Source organism: Camelina sativa, chromosome 11, assembly GCF_030686135.1.
Source record: "Camelina sativa cultivar CO46 ecotype springtype chromosome 11, ASM3068613v1".
Taxonomy (NCBI): domain Eukaryota; kingdom Viridiplantae; phylum Streptophyta; class Magnoliopsida; order Brassicales; family Brassicaceae; genus Camelina; species Camelina sativa.
Genome location: NC_141890.1, coordinates 3656243 through 3670358, shown reverse-complemented (window position 1 = coordinate 3670358; position 14116 = coordinate 3656243). Strand labels below are relative to the sequence as shown.

Below are 14116 nucleotides of genomic sequence, written 5' to 3'. Positions count from 1 at the left end.
GATTACTTATAAGATAATAATCCAAATTAGATAATGGAGATGAATCTTTTAAAATAAGAACAATGTAAAATATATATCATGTAGTCTCTAAAATTAAAATTTAGCATTAAAAATTTACAATGATATTTTATTTGTTTTTTACAACCCATACAACAAAAATAAGAAATCAAAAATAAAATAAAAAACGAAAAATGATTTGAGGTATTGTAGAAGAGAATGAGAGAATGTGAAAATGAGATAGTAAAAGAATGCCAATATGAGAGAATGAGAGATTGAGAGAATACTTATTTATATGATAAGAAATGATGGAAGTTACATTTAGAATTATGGAGTTACAATAGTAATTTATTGTGTTTGAATAAAATTGAGTGGTAAAATATGATTAATGCATAATTTATTTTATTTTCAGTTATAATTTTATTTTAATGTGTGAGTTAAATGTATTGTGTTTATTGGGTCTTAAATATTGTTTAAAGCAATTAGAAAGCAAATAAAAAAAATAAAAAAATTAGAAAACATTAAATGAAAATCAACCAATAAGGAGAGACCAAAACCTTACTTTTATATATATGATATATTGCTTTAAACTTTGAAATGAGAAATATATTATGAACAATAATTTTACATGAGAAATATATTAATTTAGCCAACCAAAATATGAATATAAATTTAGCCAACCAAAATAATTAAAAAATATTAAAATTTAACCAAAAATATTTTCTCTTGAAAGATAAATAAGTTAGTAGGAGAAATGAATTAATGTACAATTATTGGATATGAGTTACATTTGATTTAAATGGACTTACATTCCTTTAATTATAAATAAATATTTTAATTTTTTATAACCTAAAATAAAAGGAATACCAAGTGGCCGAATCAAAATTTACATGATTTGGTTGTTTGTTGATATAAACTCAACAATTACACATAATATTTCAAAATATAAAAATATTACTTTTGAAGTGACAAACTAAATTAGTTTTCTTATAAAATTATATGAATTCTTCAATCTCAATAATTTTTAAACCCCAAGCATAACTTATATTTTTTTGGTTTTTTTTTCACTCATCAATTTAATTTATAGTGCTAGATTTCATACTAATGATTTCATCTTTAGAGAATTTAGTTAAATGGTATTTTTTAAATTATATTTTATTTTTATATTTAAGTTCCAGTTGAATATGATTTCTTTTTTGGATTATTTTTTATTTTGATTAAACACACAAAAACCAATTGTTTAATTATGTTCTTTTTGTTTTCAAAAACCTCAAATCATAAAATATATATATATATTATATTGATCTTTGCAGATTTATCAATTGGATCACAAAACAAAATAGTCTTTATAAATGGATAATTATATTGATCTTTAAATATTATATTGATTTTTATAAATTATTAAAAATGATACATGAATATGTAAGATAACCAGAGACATAATAGATAATTAGATATGGATCATTTCAACTTCATGATCTTATTGTGTGGTGAATATTGTACGAAAGTATGAAAATAATGACTTATAAGATGTTAATATAAAATAGAAAATAGAGATAAACCTTTTAAAAGATTAAATATAAATATATATATAAGATATACATATCATACAAACTCTAAAACTAAGCTTTTACAATGATATTTGATTTGATTTTTTATAACCCATACAACAACAATAACAAAAAAAATACAGAACAAAACAAAATAAAAAAAAGAGATTTGAGAGTAGTGGAAGAAGATAAGAGAATGAAAGAGTGATAGACTAAGAGAATAAGATAATGAGTTTTTATAGGAAGAGAAATAATGAAAAATTACATTTTGAAAAATGTGAGTTACAATTCTAATTTATTGTTTTGTTTTAATACAATTGATTAATACAATTTAGTGAAGAAATAAAATTAATGCATAATTTATAGGGGGAATTCATATGATTTCAGTTTTATATTATATGAGTTAAATGTGAAAAATAATTGTTTTTAAATTTGTGTTTTAATATAAATATTTTTTTATTAAAATTGCATTGCTAAGTGGACCAATAAGAAGAGAGTGAAATTTTATTTTTATATATATGATTTGTGTATATGTTTTTGTTTTTTTTTTGTGGTCTGAGATAGCTTTTAATACGTATAAAAGTGTGGGAATATCTTTGATACCATAGTTAAGAAATTTAAAATCAAATTTGAAAAAGGATAATTTTCTGTTAAATATATAATAATCCAATAAAAAAAAAACAGAAGAAGGCATATTGTATATAATAAGGTGAAAAATAGTAATAAAAAAAACAAACTTATTATTAAAATTAAAAACGACAACCAACGAATCCTATGTGCGAGTGAAAAGCACGATCCAATCACGAAGCAAAATCTTCAGGCTTCGTTGTATAATTAAATAATTTAATGAACACGAAGCCTTCATATTCCCAATTATACCCCTTTGACAGCCCCACACACACTCTCAGATATCTGAAAATTTTAGCCACGCGCATTCATAAGCGCGTATCTTTCTTTTTCTCATGCTTACACAGTACACACACTCCCTGACAATAAATCGTTACAACTTTTTTTCTGCTTATCAAATTAAAAAGCAAAATAAATATAAAACATTATTATTAGATTTTATTATATAACAATTTTTCTCCCCAGTTATATTACATTACAGAATACAGAGTGCCATTTCAACGAAAAGTCGACACGTGTCCTTAAGAGGTTCGTCGTCTGAGGGTAAAATAGTAAAATCGTAGTCTCCTTCATCATCTCTCTCTTTAAGCAAATTCCAGAGAGAGAGAGAGTGGGAAAGAGAGAGAGAGAGAGAGGTGCTTTTTTTTTTTTTTTCCATAGACGTTCTCGTCGAGAGACCTGTTTATATCACAAAAAAAGGAAGAGAGAAGAAGAAGAAGAAGAGGACTGTGAAGAGAGAAGAGGATGGAGGATATACAGGAGGAAGAGAGCGGTACGGACGAGGAGGTTCTGGGATCGAGCTTGACCATGGAGAAAGTGGCTGCAGCCAAACAGTACATCGAGAATCACTACAGAGCTCAGAACAAAAACATTCAGGAGAGGAAGGAGAGGTACCAAATCCGTCTCTCTCTCTCTCTCTCTCCCTAATTCCGTCTTCTTCTTCTCTTTCACTAGGAGAGATTTCAGATTTGAAAAATTTTGTTTTGATTTCTCGAGACATTTCCTTTTAGGGCAAAAATTAGTTGTTTGAGCTGCGAATCCTTCTTTGATGATGATAACGATACTCCTGCTCAGTTCTGTTTTACCTCTTTGCGGTGTGTGAAGCAACCTAATAATAACATCTGTATCTACTAGACTAGTAGTAGTTCGTGAATTGTGAAGGTGGTTTTAAGTTCATGGTTTGTATTCACTACCATGATTGATATCCAAGTCAAAAGGAAACTTTTGGGGATTCGATATCTTACCATCTTCATACATTGTGTAATGATACCCCCTCGTTATCATCGTTGTTGAGTATTTGCCTTCTTTTACTAGTGCTCAACGCTAACTTTTGTGGCTGCTGACTTCTTTCTTCTGAGGATTCGTTTTTTTTGCCAAAATGCTTTGATTTGTTAAGAATAATACATCTATGTCTCATCTCTATTGCACTTTTAGCACCATTAAAGCTGCGTATTTTGTATTTAACATTGTTTGATTTCTTATAGACGATGGATCTTAGAAAGAAAGTTAGCTTCTTCTGGAGTGCCAAAAGAGGAGCAAATCAACATGATTAAAGATCTTGAGAGGAAAGAGACTGAGTTTATGAGGCTTAAAAGGAACAAGATAAGTGTTGATGATTTTGAGCTTTTGACAATCATTGGAAGGGGTGCTTTTGGTGAGGTTTGTACAACAGATTACTGCCTCTTCTTCTTTTTTTTTTTTTTTCTTACAGCTTGAGCATAACCAACTTAACCGAGATAGTTTTTTTTCTGGGTTCTTTCTGATCTTAAAAACATCTTAATCTAACTTACAGGTTCGCTTATGTCGGGAGAAAAAGTCTGGAAATATTTATGCCATGAAGAAGTTAAAGAAATCTGAAATGGTCATGAGAGGACAGGTACAAATCCGTAAACAATTGGCATAATATACCACACTTAATATGTTTATGATCTCGTCTCTGATTTTACCTACCTGTCTTTTTCTTCTAGTATCTGACTAGATTAATATGTACATTTTACAGGTAGAGCATGTTAGAGCAGAGAGAAACCTGCTGGCTGAGGTAGCAAGCCATTATATTGTGAAGCTCTACTATTCATTTCAGGATGCCGAGTATCTATATCTGATCATGGAATATCTCCCCGGTGGTGATATGATGACCTTGCTCATGAGAGAAGATACACTACGGGAAGATGTCGCCAAATTTTATATTGCTCAAAGTGTCCTGGCGATTGAATCCATACACAGATACAACTATATTCATAGGTGGCTTTTGGAAGTTACCTAACTTGCATGCTTCTGCTCTAAACTCTGATATTTACATACATTTTGATTGATCTTTTGTCTTTTCACTTTTTGCAGGGATATCAAACCTGATAACCTTCTTCTGGATAAAGATGGGCACATGAAACTCTCGGATTTTGGACTCTGTAAACCTCTTGATTGTAGAAATTTACCTTCAATTCAGGAGAATAGGGCCACCGATGATGAAACTATGACAGAACCTATGGATGTTGATAGATGTTTTCCTGACACTGATAACAAGAGAAGCTGGCGTAGTCCCCAGGAACAACTTCAGCATTGGCAGATGAATCGCAGAAAACTAGTATGTTAATCTTTTTTGGAGTTTAAAAGTGTCATCTCCTCTTTCGTAGCTCTTTCTCCATTTCTCTGATTCCTGTATATGCCAAATGTGACCTCATCATGTAGATATATACAAATCAAAATGGGGAATAATGAAAACCAACTATGATTTTGTTCATATTTGTAGGAGAACACTTTTCAAACTTTCATTACCTGTACTTTCTGTTTATTAATTTGTGTGGCAAGTTGGCAACAACTGATGATAGTGTTCTCTGATTGGTTTCTTCCTTTTTGAAAGGCATTTTCAACTGTGGGAACACCCGACTATATTGCTCCTGAAGTTTTGCTGAAGAAAGGATATGGCATGGAATGTGATTGGTTAGTCTTTTGCTTGAAAATTATCATTTTCAGAATGAACTATAACCATGGTGCATAGTACTGTTTAAATTTCTCTGTGCTAGCAACCATTTGTACAGGTTGATAAAAGTCTTTCATTTATCATTACAGAGTTGTTCCATAGCCTCCTGAGCTGCTGTTTATTTTCCTTGGAAATCTTTTTTTTTTTCTTCTCTCAGGTGGTCATTAGGAGCAATTATGTACGAAATGCTTGTTGGGTATCCTCCTTTTTATGCTGATGATCCTATATCAACTTGCAGAAAGGTATTTACTCTTTGCTGTTATCTTCACTACCCCAGTGAGTTTGCTCTGAGTAAAAGTATCAAACAGTTGAGCTTAAAGAATTTCACTGAATAAGGCTATTTGATTACAAAGTGTTAGTGCAAAAGCTATTATTATTCAAGTATACTCCAACAGGATATTATTCAAGTTTTTTTGGGTGAATGGCTTAGGTATTGTGTTTGTAACAATTTGATGTATAAACCAAATGAATGAGAAATCTTCTATCTATGAAAGTTCAGGGCCCAAGCAGGAGATTGTTCAATTCTGTGACCATATTTTGAATTACAAGGGTGTCAAGTTATATGAAAAGCCACAATTTTGCCAGTTTATGCTCGTTCGAGTTAGCAAAATGTTCAAATATTGTGTTCAGTCTTTTCAGATATATAGTTGACAACTATGCTTTGATTTGTGGGTAAAATTCCCATCGTCAATTCCATTTCTATTTGTTCTTTGTGCTCTACATATACGAAAACTAAAGATTTTGTTTATAAGATTCACAGATCATGTTCATGAAGTCTTAATTCCTTCTTCTAGATCGTACATTGGAGAAATCATTTGAAATTTCCCGAGGATGTGAAGTTGTCATCGGAGGCAAAAGATCTTGTCTGCAGGTTGCTGTGTAACGTTGACCATAGGCTTGGCACTGGAGGAGGAGCCCAGCAAATCAAGGTAAGGATGTTCCATGAGAAGATTTAGTAGTACTTAAGATAAGCTTTGTTATTTTTCTTTGCTAACTTGTACTTTAATTTTGCATCAGGATCATCCTTGGTTCAAGGATGTTTTGTGGGAAAAGCTCTATGAAATGGAGGCTGCGTACAAACCAGAAGTGAACGACGAGCTAGATACACAAAATTTTATGAAGTTTGATGAAGTATGCCTCCTTTTTATTTATCATGCATTATTTCAAATATTTTTCCTGGAAAAATAGACTTCCCTTATATTATTTTAAGATTTATATACCAGTATTAAGGCTCAACAGATATTAGATATTCTTAAGTTCAGTTTAATGTGTCTCGCTCATATCTTGCTGTGAATTTTACTAGTTATCCCGGAGATAATATCCCTTAGTTTCTAATATGCCACTTGTGTTGATGGTGATAGATACCTTCAGAATACTGCCTTATCAAAGAATGATATATTCTGGTTTAAGGAGTGATTACCTTAAAATTTTGTGAATTGATTTATTACCTAGGAATTTGTTTGTCAATATTTTGCAGAAATATCATATTGATAAAGGTCAACCATTCATTCATCCATTTTTTGTACTATATAGGAGGCTTGCTGACTTCTTGATTTCATCTCAGGTGAATTCTCCTGCACCTGAAAGAACTAGATCGGGCCTCTCCAGGAAGGTTTGTTATTATTATTTGTGTATATACATCATCCAGCGGGTTTATTTGCAAGGATAGGTGATTAGCGTTGATACTCCAAATTGTAGCCGTGTTGCTCCAAAGTGATATATTAAAAAAACCATCATCAAATGGTGTTGGTCGATAAATATTATTGTCTGAAATGAAACCTATTTTTCTTTATACGGTTCGGTTTTGAGTGACAATGACACATTTGTTTCCATTTTGTGCAGATGCTTCTTGCTCCCAAGGATTTAAGTTTTGTTGGCTACACCTACAAGAACTTTGACGCTGTAAAAGGATTGCGTCATTCACTTGGTACATGCACATGACCCTACTATTATTTAATCATTTTCAACCTCAGACCTTGGCTCCTGCATTTTCCTAGTCGAATAGAAGTACCTAGTAATATGTGTCAAGTAAACGAGATGCAAAGGATTCATTGTTGATCAGACATTAGGAAGAATCTGACCCTTTCTTTTCCAACTCTGTAGAGATGGCAAGAACAATGTCTCTGGATCGATCACCAGGTATTTGTGTTTTATCATTGTAACTCGTTTCGTTGCCTTTTTGCATGTTCAGATCCATAAGCTTCCTTCATAGAAATATATACACCTTGACATTAAATTAAGTTTATGCGGTGTATAGTCTTTGTAAACGACCTTATATCACTTCTTATTCAAATAGTGAAAACTGATATAATCGAAACTGTATGCAGCTGAGGCGATGCCTGTGGAGCGGATAAGCGGGGAAGCAGCAGAGGCACAGATGGTATCATCGATGGATGATCCGATGGTAATTTGAAATAACCAAACAAGATAGTGATAGTCTTCCTCAAGTTTGGGATCTTAAGCCTTCTATAAGAAAATAACTGTACAGCAAGCCAAGAAGTTAAAGAGAAGAAGATCAAAATGGTTTGGGTAGAAAAGAGTGTGAAAATGAGGTGGGGTGGGAGATTAACAATGATAGCCTTTCCTGATTATTCTGTGTATTAGAAGAAGAAGAAAGAGAAGGGAGAAAGAGATTAGAGGGGAATTGAGTAAGTCTTTGTGTTATATAAAAGCTGCCCAGGTTGGCTGTAGTAATGTCGCCTTCTCTAGTGGCAGTTTTATTGCAACATTTTCACCTTTGTGTCTGTGTGTATCATATCAACAACTTTTATTTCTAAATTTGAAGACCCACCGAGGAGTGAGGACTTAGAGTGTACTTATTTGAGTTTTGTTGGGAGTCAATTTATAAACAAACTTGGATAAATGAGTTTTTCTTTGTTAGTAATGGTAGACTTTGGGCTACACAATAGGAAAAAAAATAAATAAATAAAAAGACCATTATGCTACTGTAGGTTGATTTTAAGACTTTAACATGTAAATTAGTTATGGTGCCTCATTAGAGATGATGTTGTGAAGGTAAGGAGTTAAAGTGAAAAGTTAGAGACCTATTTATGTAAAATTTTGATACACTACACAGTACACACCTCTTTTGAACGTTTACGGTCTCAAATGCCGAAGCTGCTTTACGTATTGGACACAAACTTCTTTATCCCGTCGGTATTACCTTGTGAGAAGCTAAGAAGCAAAACCTTTTTTTTGTGGTTTAGGTATGCTCTATAGTATTCTTGATATTTCTTTTTTCAATTTTATCTTCTTTCATCAAGACATCCAATGTATCCTCTTGGTTGATATGGGTTAAGCCTTTAAGGTCGTTAAAAAAGATTATAACTTTTTCCTAAAGAAATTACCAAATTGTATTTACTAAGTAAATTTATGTTATAATGTTCGCAATTTATGACACGAATAGCTTTTAACTAACTACAGTTACGTTTTATACTTTTATTGATACGCAATGAAAATATCCCACGGTAAACCTCGAGTCGGAACGAACCTTGAAAGGCAAACTTTATTGATGGCAAATCCAAAGTTTAAAAAAGTGCTTTTCAGATTCGGTGCTGAGAAGAAGAAAAGACCAAAAGGGTCGCATATAGAACAAACATGAGCATCGCAGTCACAGATGGTTTAGTTAATTCTTGAGATACCCTGAGTTAAAAAAATTTAGTTTGAAGAGAGCTGAGCAACGAGCTGTATGAGATTATCTTCCTTCTTGATACTCTCCACCCAATTGGCGTTAATATGTACCCTTTCCATACTCTGCTTCAAGGTTCTTGCCATCGACGGCTTTGTTCTTGTTGCAAAATACTCCTCCACTTCTTTGGCTTTCTCAAACGACGCAAACTGAGACGATCAACATAAAGAGAAATCAATTAAGGCTAGCAAAGATGATCAATAGCTTTTTTTTTATGGATATGCATAAAGGGGAGGAGGAACAAACCGGCGATACAACTGCACTTATGAAACGTGTTAAGAGAAATCCGGATCCCCATGTGTTTTCTATATACTCCCACTTCTCCTGTAGCCATTTCCAAGCTACTTCACGTCCTTCCCAACTTACACCGGAAAGTCCATAAACTGCATCTTGATTACGGACCTGGATGAATAAGAACCCCAATATATCACATCAACTATGTCAAGCCTAATGATATGATTATTCACTACTTTATAAAGTTTCAAGAAATCCATATATACCTCATCAGACAATATGAAGTTAAGAACATCTTGAACTATAACGGGGTCGGGACAAGATGCTAAAGAACCTGCAAACCCATAAAGTAAACATCAGTAGTTGAACCTCAAATTTCTATTTATTTAATCTCATGTATCAGAAGAAAGTTTACAGTCAAGTTACCTAAGATTCGTGTTTTCTCTTGGCTAAGGTCTGTTTCCCTATAAACTTTCAGAAGAGACTCATAACCAGATTTGTCTGACTTATTGGCTCTCTGCATTACAGCAACATAAGCAGCCTGCAAGTGGAAAGCCCATACAGAATTTAATTAAAATGTTCTGATTTTAGACCATCATTGGTTTCTATAATACGAAACAAACCCTTCTGATGTCAGGAGGCAGAAGCGAAGTGTTCCTATCAGCCAAATATGCATCAAATCTCCGAACTGCTTCCTTTAGTGTCTCATCATGCCCAAACGCAGCAAGTGCAGTTAAGACTTCCCCTCTCAGCATAGCATCTAGATGGCTCTCCCCTTGTTTAGGGTCCCAACCAAGTTTCCTGTAAGAACAATGAATATTGTAAAGACATTGACTCTTTTTTACCTACCGTTTGGTAAAGAGAACATAATGATAAGTGTAATTTCCGTAGATGGGTAAAACAGCTTACCCAGCAGCAAACTGGAAAACGCCGATGAAGAAATGTTTGATCCCAGACATCAGTTCCTGATTTGCATCTGCTCCAATCTTCACAACTTTGTAGCTTATCTGTACGGATGAAGAGTAAGAACCAGAAGCGAACGCATAATTATCGACCCAGGGAAATTAAAAGCCAAAAAATGCAGATCCTTACAGCAATAAGGTTTGATAGCACGGTATACTCAAGTTCCTCCTTGTAAGCACTGATCAAAGTAAGTAAAGAGGCTAGAGATTGCTGACGAGCCATTGAAAGTGCAAAAGAATCATCCAAAATACCTGTAAAAGAGCAAGTAGGATATTCATCTCCAAACAAATTTCATTACGTCAATTAGAAACACAAAATTCTGCGAGGTCAAGTTACCATATCTATCAATTGAAGTCAAGCTTTTGCTCTCTGTTGCATTTCTGAGTCCAGCCGCAAGGCTATCATCATATTTCACCCTATAGAATCCAGCCTGATCGACATTAATTTTTATCCAAGAGCATGCCCCATTGTTTTTGCCGCTACCATCGGCAATGGAACAGCCCAATAATTCCTTTAGATCATACGCTTCAGATTTGGATTCTAATAAGAAGTTTTTGCGCACGTCATATGAACCACAGCACAAGGTTACTGGCACAATCCATTGTCCTTCGCCAGGAGAACCGCTTGACAAGAAACGCGACTGTAATATTAAAAATGAATTTAGTTAGTGGATCATGCATAAGATATCATAATGAAGCTTCAACCTTAGTGGCATCTAAAAGGGGATATAAGTAGGATATCCAGCAAGGGAAATAAGTCTAAGAACCTGCTCAAGTTCCAATTTTCCATCTTTAATTTTGGCTGAGACAACAGGATATCCCATTTGCTTTGTCCAAGAATGCATAAGCTTGTTCACAGGTTCTCCTGATCCCGCTTCCAAAGCAGACCATAAGTCTTCTGTCTTCGCGTTTGAGTAAGCATGTTTTTTAATGTATGCAGCAAGCGACTTCTGCTCAACAAAGCAATACAAGTAGGGTAAGAAGTTTTGGAGACATTAGGGAAATTGAAAATAGAAGTCAGATAAGAAAATAAAAGCTGCAATTCTTTTGTTACAGAAGGAAATGGACATGAGCAGAACCTGAAAAACTTCAGCACCAAGATAGCTTTGTAGCATGCGGATGACAGATGCACCCTTTCTGTAGCTTATTGCATCAAATATTTCGTCAATTTCAGCAGCATGATTAACTTCCACCTGAGAAATGTTTTGGATTTGAGATAAATAGGTAATAGGGTATCTCGGGGATTGACAGTGAATATAAGGAAAGAAGCCACTAAGCTTTCATGACAGATATATTGACAGCATTTTTCAGAATTGTGCCCACTTAATAACACAGATACTTAATTTGGTTACCTCTATCGGGTGAGACTCCTCAAGTCCATCAAGCCTTAGACCCTCAGTAGATTCATCTAGAAACTGGGTCCAGATTTTCCATTCAGGGAACAAACTATCAGTAGCCAAGTAGCTGACCTGAAACAGATAACAAGTAACAAAACATTCACAACAGAACTCAAAATCACTGTTGATACAAAGATCTAAGTTTGCAATTTACCCAAGTAGCAAAACCCTCATTCAGCCATAGATGAGTCCACCACTCCATAGTGACAAGATTGCCAAACCACTGGTGAGCCAGTTCATGAGCAACTACAGTGGCAACCTAGCAGCAGAAACTTAACAGCTTTAGATGATTGCACAAAAGCACACAAAAAAATTTCCTCTGAAAAATAAAAGAAAAAGTTTTCAGTACCCTCTGTTTGTTAGAAGCTGCTGAATGCTGCTCATCATAGAGAAGAGCTGTTTCACGGTATGTAACTAAACCATAATTCTCCATAGCTCCAGCAGCAAAATCTGGTATTGCAATCATATCCATTTTGGGAAGGGGATATGGCACAGCAAAGTACCTACATGAATCATTGGAGTTATGCAACAAGTATGATACATACAAGCAGCAAGAGAAGTCCAGAATAACAGAATGTTACAATGTCGACGAGGAACATACTCTTTGAACAGATCTAACGTTTTGGCACCAACATGCAGTGCAAATCTCCCTTGGTCGGCTTTACCCACTTGACAGTACACTCTGACTTTAACCCCTGAGCAAAAAGAAGACACATGATTTAGAGCTTCTAGAAATGACTAGACGCAAGATAATGATGGATAAAAATAATTTACCATCGGATGTATGATCTTCAACGTAGTCAAACAAACCAACAACAATTGCGACCAAATATGTGGACATAATAGGTGACTCTTGGTAGGAGACAATCTTGACATTCCCATTAAGTTTCTCCTCAATGACGGGCATATTGGAGAGAGACACCAAATCAGCTGGTACCTCCAATGTAATCTTGAAGGTAGCCTGTTTCACAAATGTGTCAATATGGATAGACGAAGAAAAACAAAACTCATGCTAGAGGAGGGAACAAGTGGGAAACCTTGCAAGCAGGTTCATCCCAGCATGGAAAGCATCTCCTAGCGTCAGCTGGTTCAAACTGGGTAACTGCCATATTCTTCTTCTCACCGTTATGTTCATAGGTACTGCAAGCAAGAAGATACAATATTGGTCTCGAACTAATCTCAAGCTATGTATAAATTTATATTTGTAAAAAAAAAAGGAAACCGCTATGGTTTTACCTTCTGTAGAATCCCTTCATTTTGTCATTAAGTACTCCATTGAACCCCAGTTCCAGAACTCCCACTCCATGGGGAAGAATCTCACTAAACTCAAGCACTAGAATCTCATCCTCCTCAAACAAGACAACTTTTGGAGCTGCAAGCGCCTGCTTAACAATTACAAAACATAAGAAGCATAAAAGCAACAAGCTAAATTGGTTGCTGATTCCTACTTGATTGTATCTGAAGTTATTTTACCTATTGGAATCAAAATCAAAAATCATATCCAAAAAATACTCAAATCATGAAAATATAAACATCTCAATGGTGGCGCTAATTGCTCAACAACCAATAGCATATAAAAAAAAAAAAAAACCATAACCCCAATCGCATTACTGAAACCCTAATTTCATATCAACACAAAGAAACGCGATAGAGAGAGAATAGGTAAAAAAAAAAAATACCTTAGAGGAGGTAGGAGGAGTGAAGGAAACGGAGGCATCGTTGACGGAGAGATCAGCTGCGTTGAGAACGATGAAACAAGTATCGGCGACTATGTCGAGGTCGATGGCTACAGTTCCGGCGAAGGTGCAGGCGATGAGATCGGGATTGAGGCGGAGATCGTAGCGCTTGGGGACGGCGAACTTTGGTAGACGAGGCTGACCTTTGAACTGATCCATTTTCTAAACCCTTTGATTGATTTTTTTTTATTTTCTTCCTCTTTGGATCTCTTTTATAGGATAGGAAGCAAGTAATATACATGTATTGGTTTAGAATTTATAAAGAATTTTAATGATTTTAAAAGTTAGGTAAAATATGTAGTTATTTAATTAAGATTTTTAAAATCTCTTTAAAAATTTGGTGTTATTGATTGTGGATTTGTAAAAAGTTATCTAAAATCTTGATAAATTTAGTGTTATTGGATTAAGAGTTTTATAAAGTCATTAAAAGTTTTATGTTATTCAAGTAAAACAAAAGAATCTTGGATTGTTAATGAATTCAAATTTTATGTTATTGGTTTAGGATTTTATATCATTTCCTTCATAACAAAAGTCATGAAAACTCTTTCATCAAATAGAAAGATTTTACAAGATTAGAAAAAACAAATCATCAAGATTTTAAAAAACTTCCTAAACAATCTCTTAGAATCCTTTATTTTTAACTTTCAATTTTCTATGATTCTAACAATCAGCAAAAACATAAAGTCATTAAAATTCTTTCTAAATCCTAAATCAATACCTTCCCTAAATACATTTGTAAGCAAAGTGTTTTTATGTTACTACGGCACGCAAGTGAGACATTTACGAAACATTGGAATTTCTAAATTTTGATGTGATAGTTTATATTATAAAATAAATAATATTACTATCAAATTTTATGAGATTGGATTAGTGATTACTGTAAACCTAATTTTATTTTTGGTTTCTAAACATATTCGTATTATTGTTTGGAACATTCGCCGAACATGA

The 14116-nt window shown here is 33.9% G+C and overlaps 2 protein-coding genes across 3 annotated transcripts; one reads left to right on the top strand and one right to left on the bottom strand.

The window, feature by feature from the left end:
• Positions 1–2646: 2646 nt before the first annotated feature.
• On the top strand, positions 2647–8014 carry LOC104721508 (uncharacterized). 2 transcript variants are annotated; one of them, XR_015571756.1, is made up of 13 exons: positions 2647–3064; positions 3659–3833; positions 3967–4050; positions 4174–4415; positions 4512–4755; positions 5032–5111; positions 5309–5393; positions 5912–6080; positions 6169–6282; positions 6716–6763; positions 6994–7078; positions 7255–7290; positions 7479–8014. XR_015571756.1 is itself a non-coding variant. In XM_010439506.2 (13 exons), the coding sequence occupies exons 1-13, from the start codon at positions 2919–2921 to the stop codon at positions 7562–7564; spliced, it is 1560 nt and encodes a 519-aa protein (XP_010437808.1). In that variant the 5' UTR covers positions 2647–2918; the 3' UTR covers positions 7565–8014. The 2 variants fall into 2 exon arrangements, 1 of the variants encoding a protein (XP_010437808.1); XM_010439506.2 differs by having other exon boundaries at positions 5946–6080.
• Positions 8015–8630: 616 nt separating this feature from the next.
• Positions 8631–13810, bottom strand: LOC104721507 (aminopeptidase M1). Its single transcript, XM_010439505.3, has 18 exons — positions 13112–13810; positions 12669–12814; positions 12470–12572; positions 12207–12393; positions 12034–12127; positions 11782–11935; positions 11587–11691; positions 11388–11504; positions 11115–11228; positions 10803–10985; positions 10373–10676; positions 10166–10287; positions 9983–10080; positions 9697–9874; positions 9500–9614; positions 9340–9407; positions 9086–9241; positions 8631–8988 (listed from the first exon to the last, which is right to left on the bottom strand). The coding sequence occupies exons 1-18, from the start codon at positions 13325–13327 to the stop codon at positions 8809–8811; spliced, it is 2640 nt and encodes an 879-aa protein (XP_010437807.2). The 5' UTR covers positions 13328–13810; the 3' UTR covers positions 8631–8808.
• Positions 13811–14116: the final 306 nt, after the last annotated feature.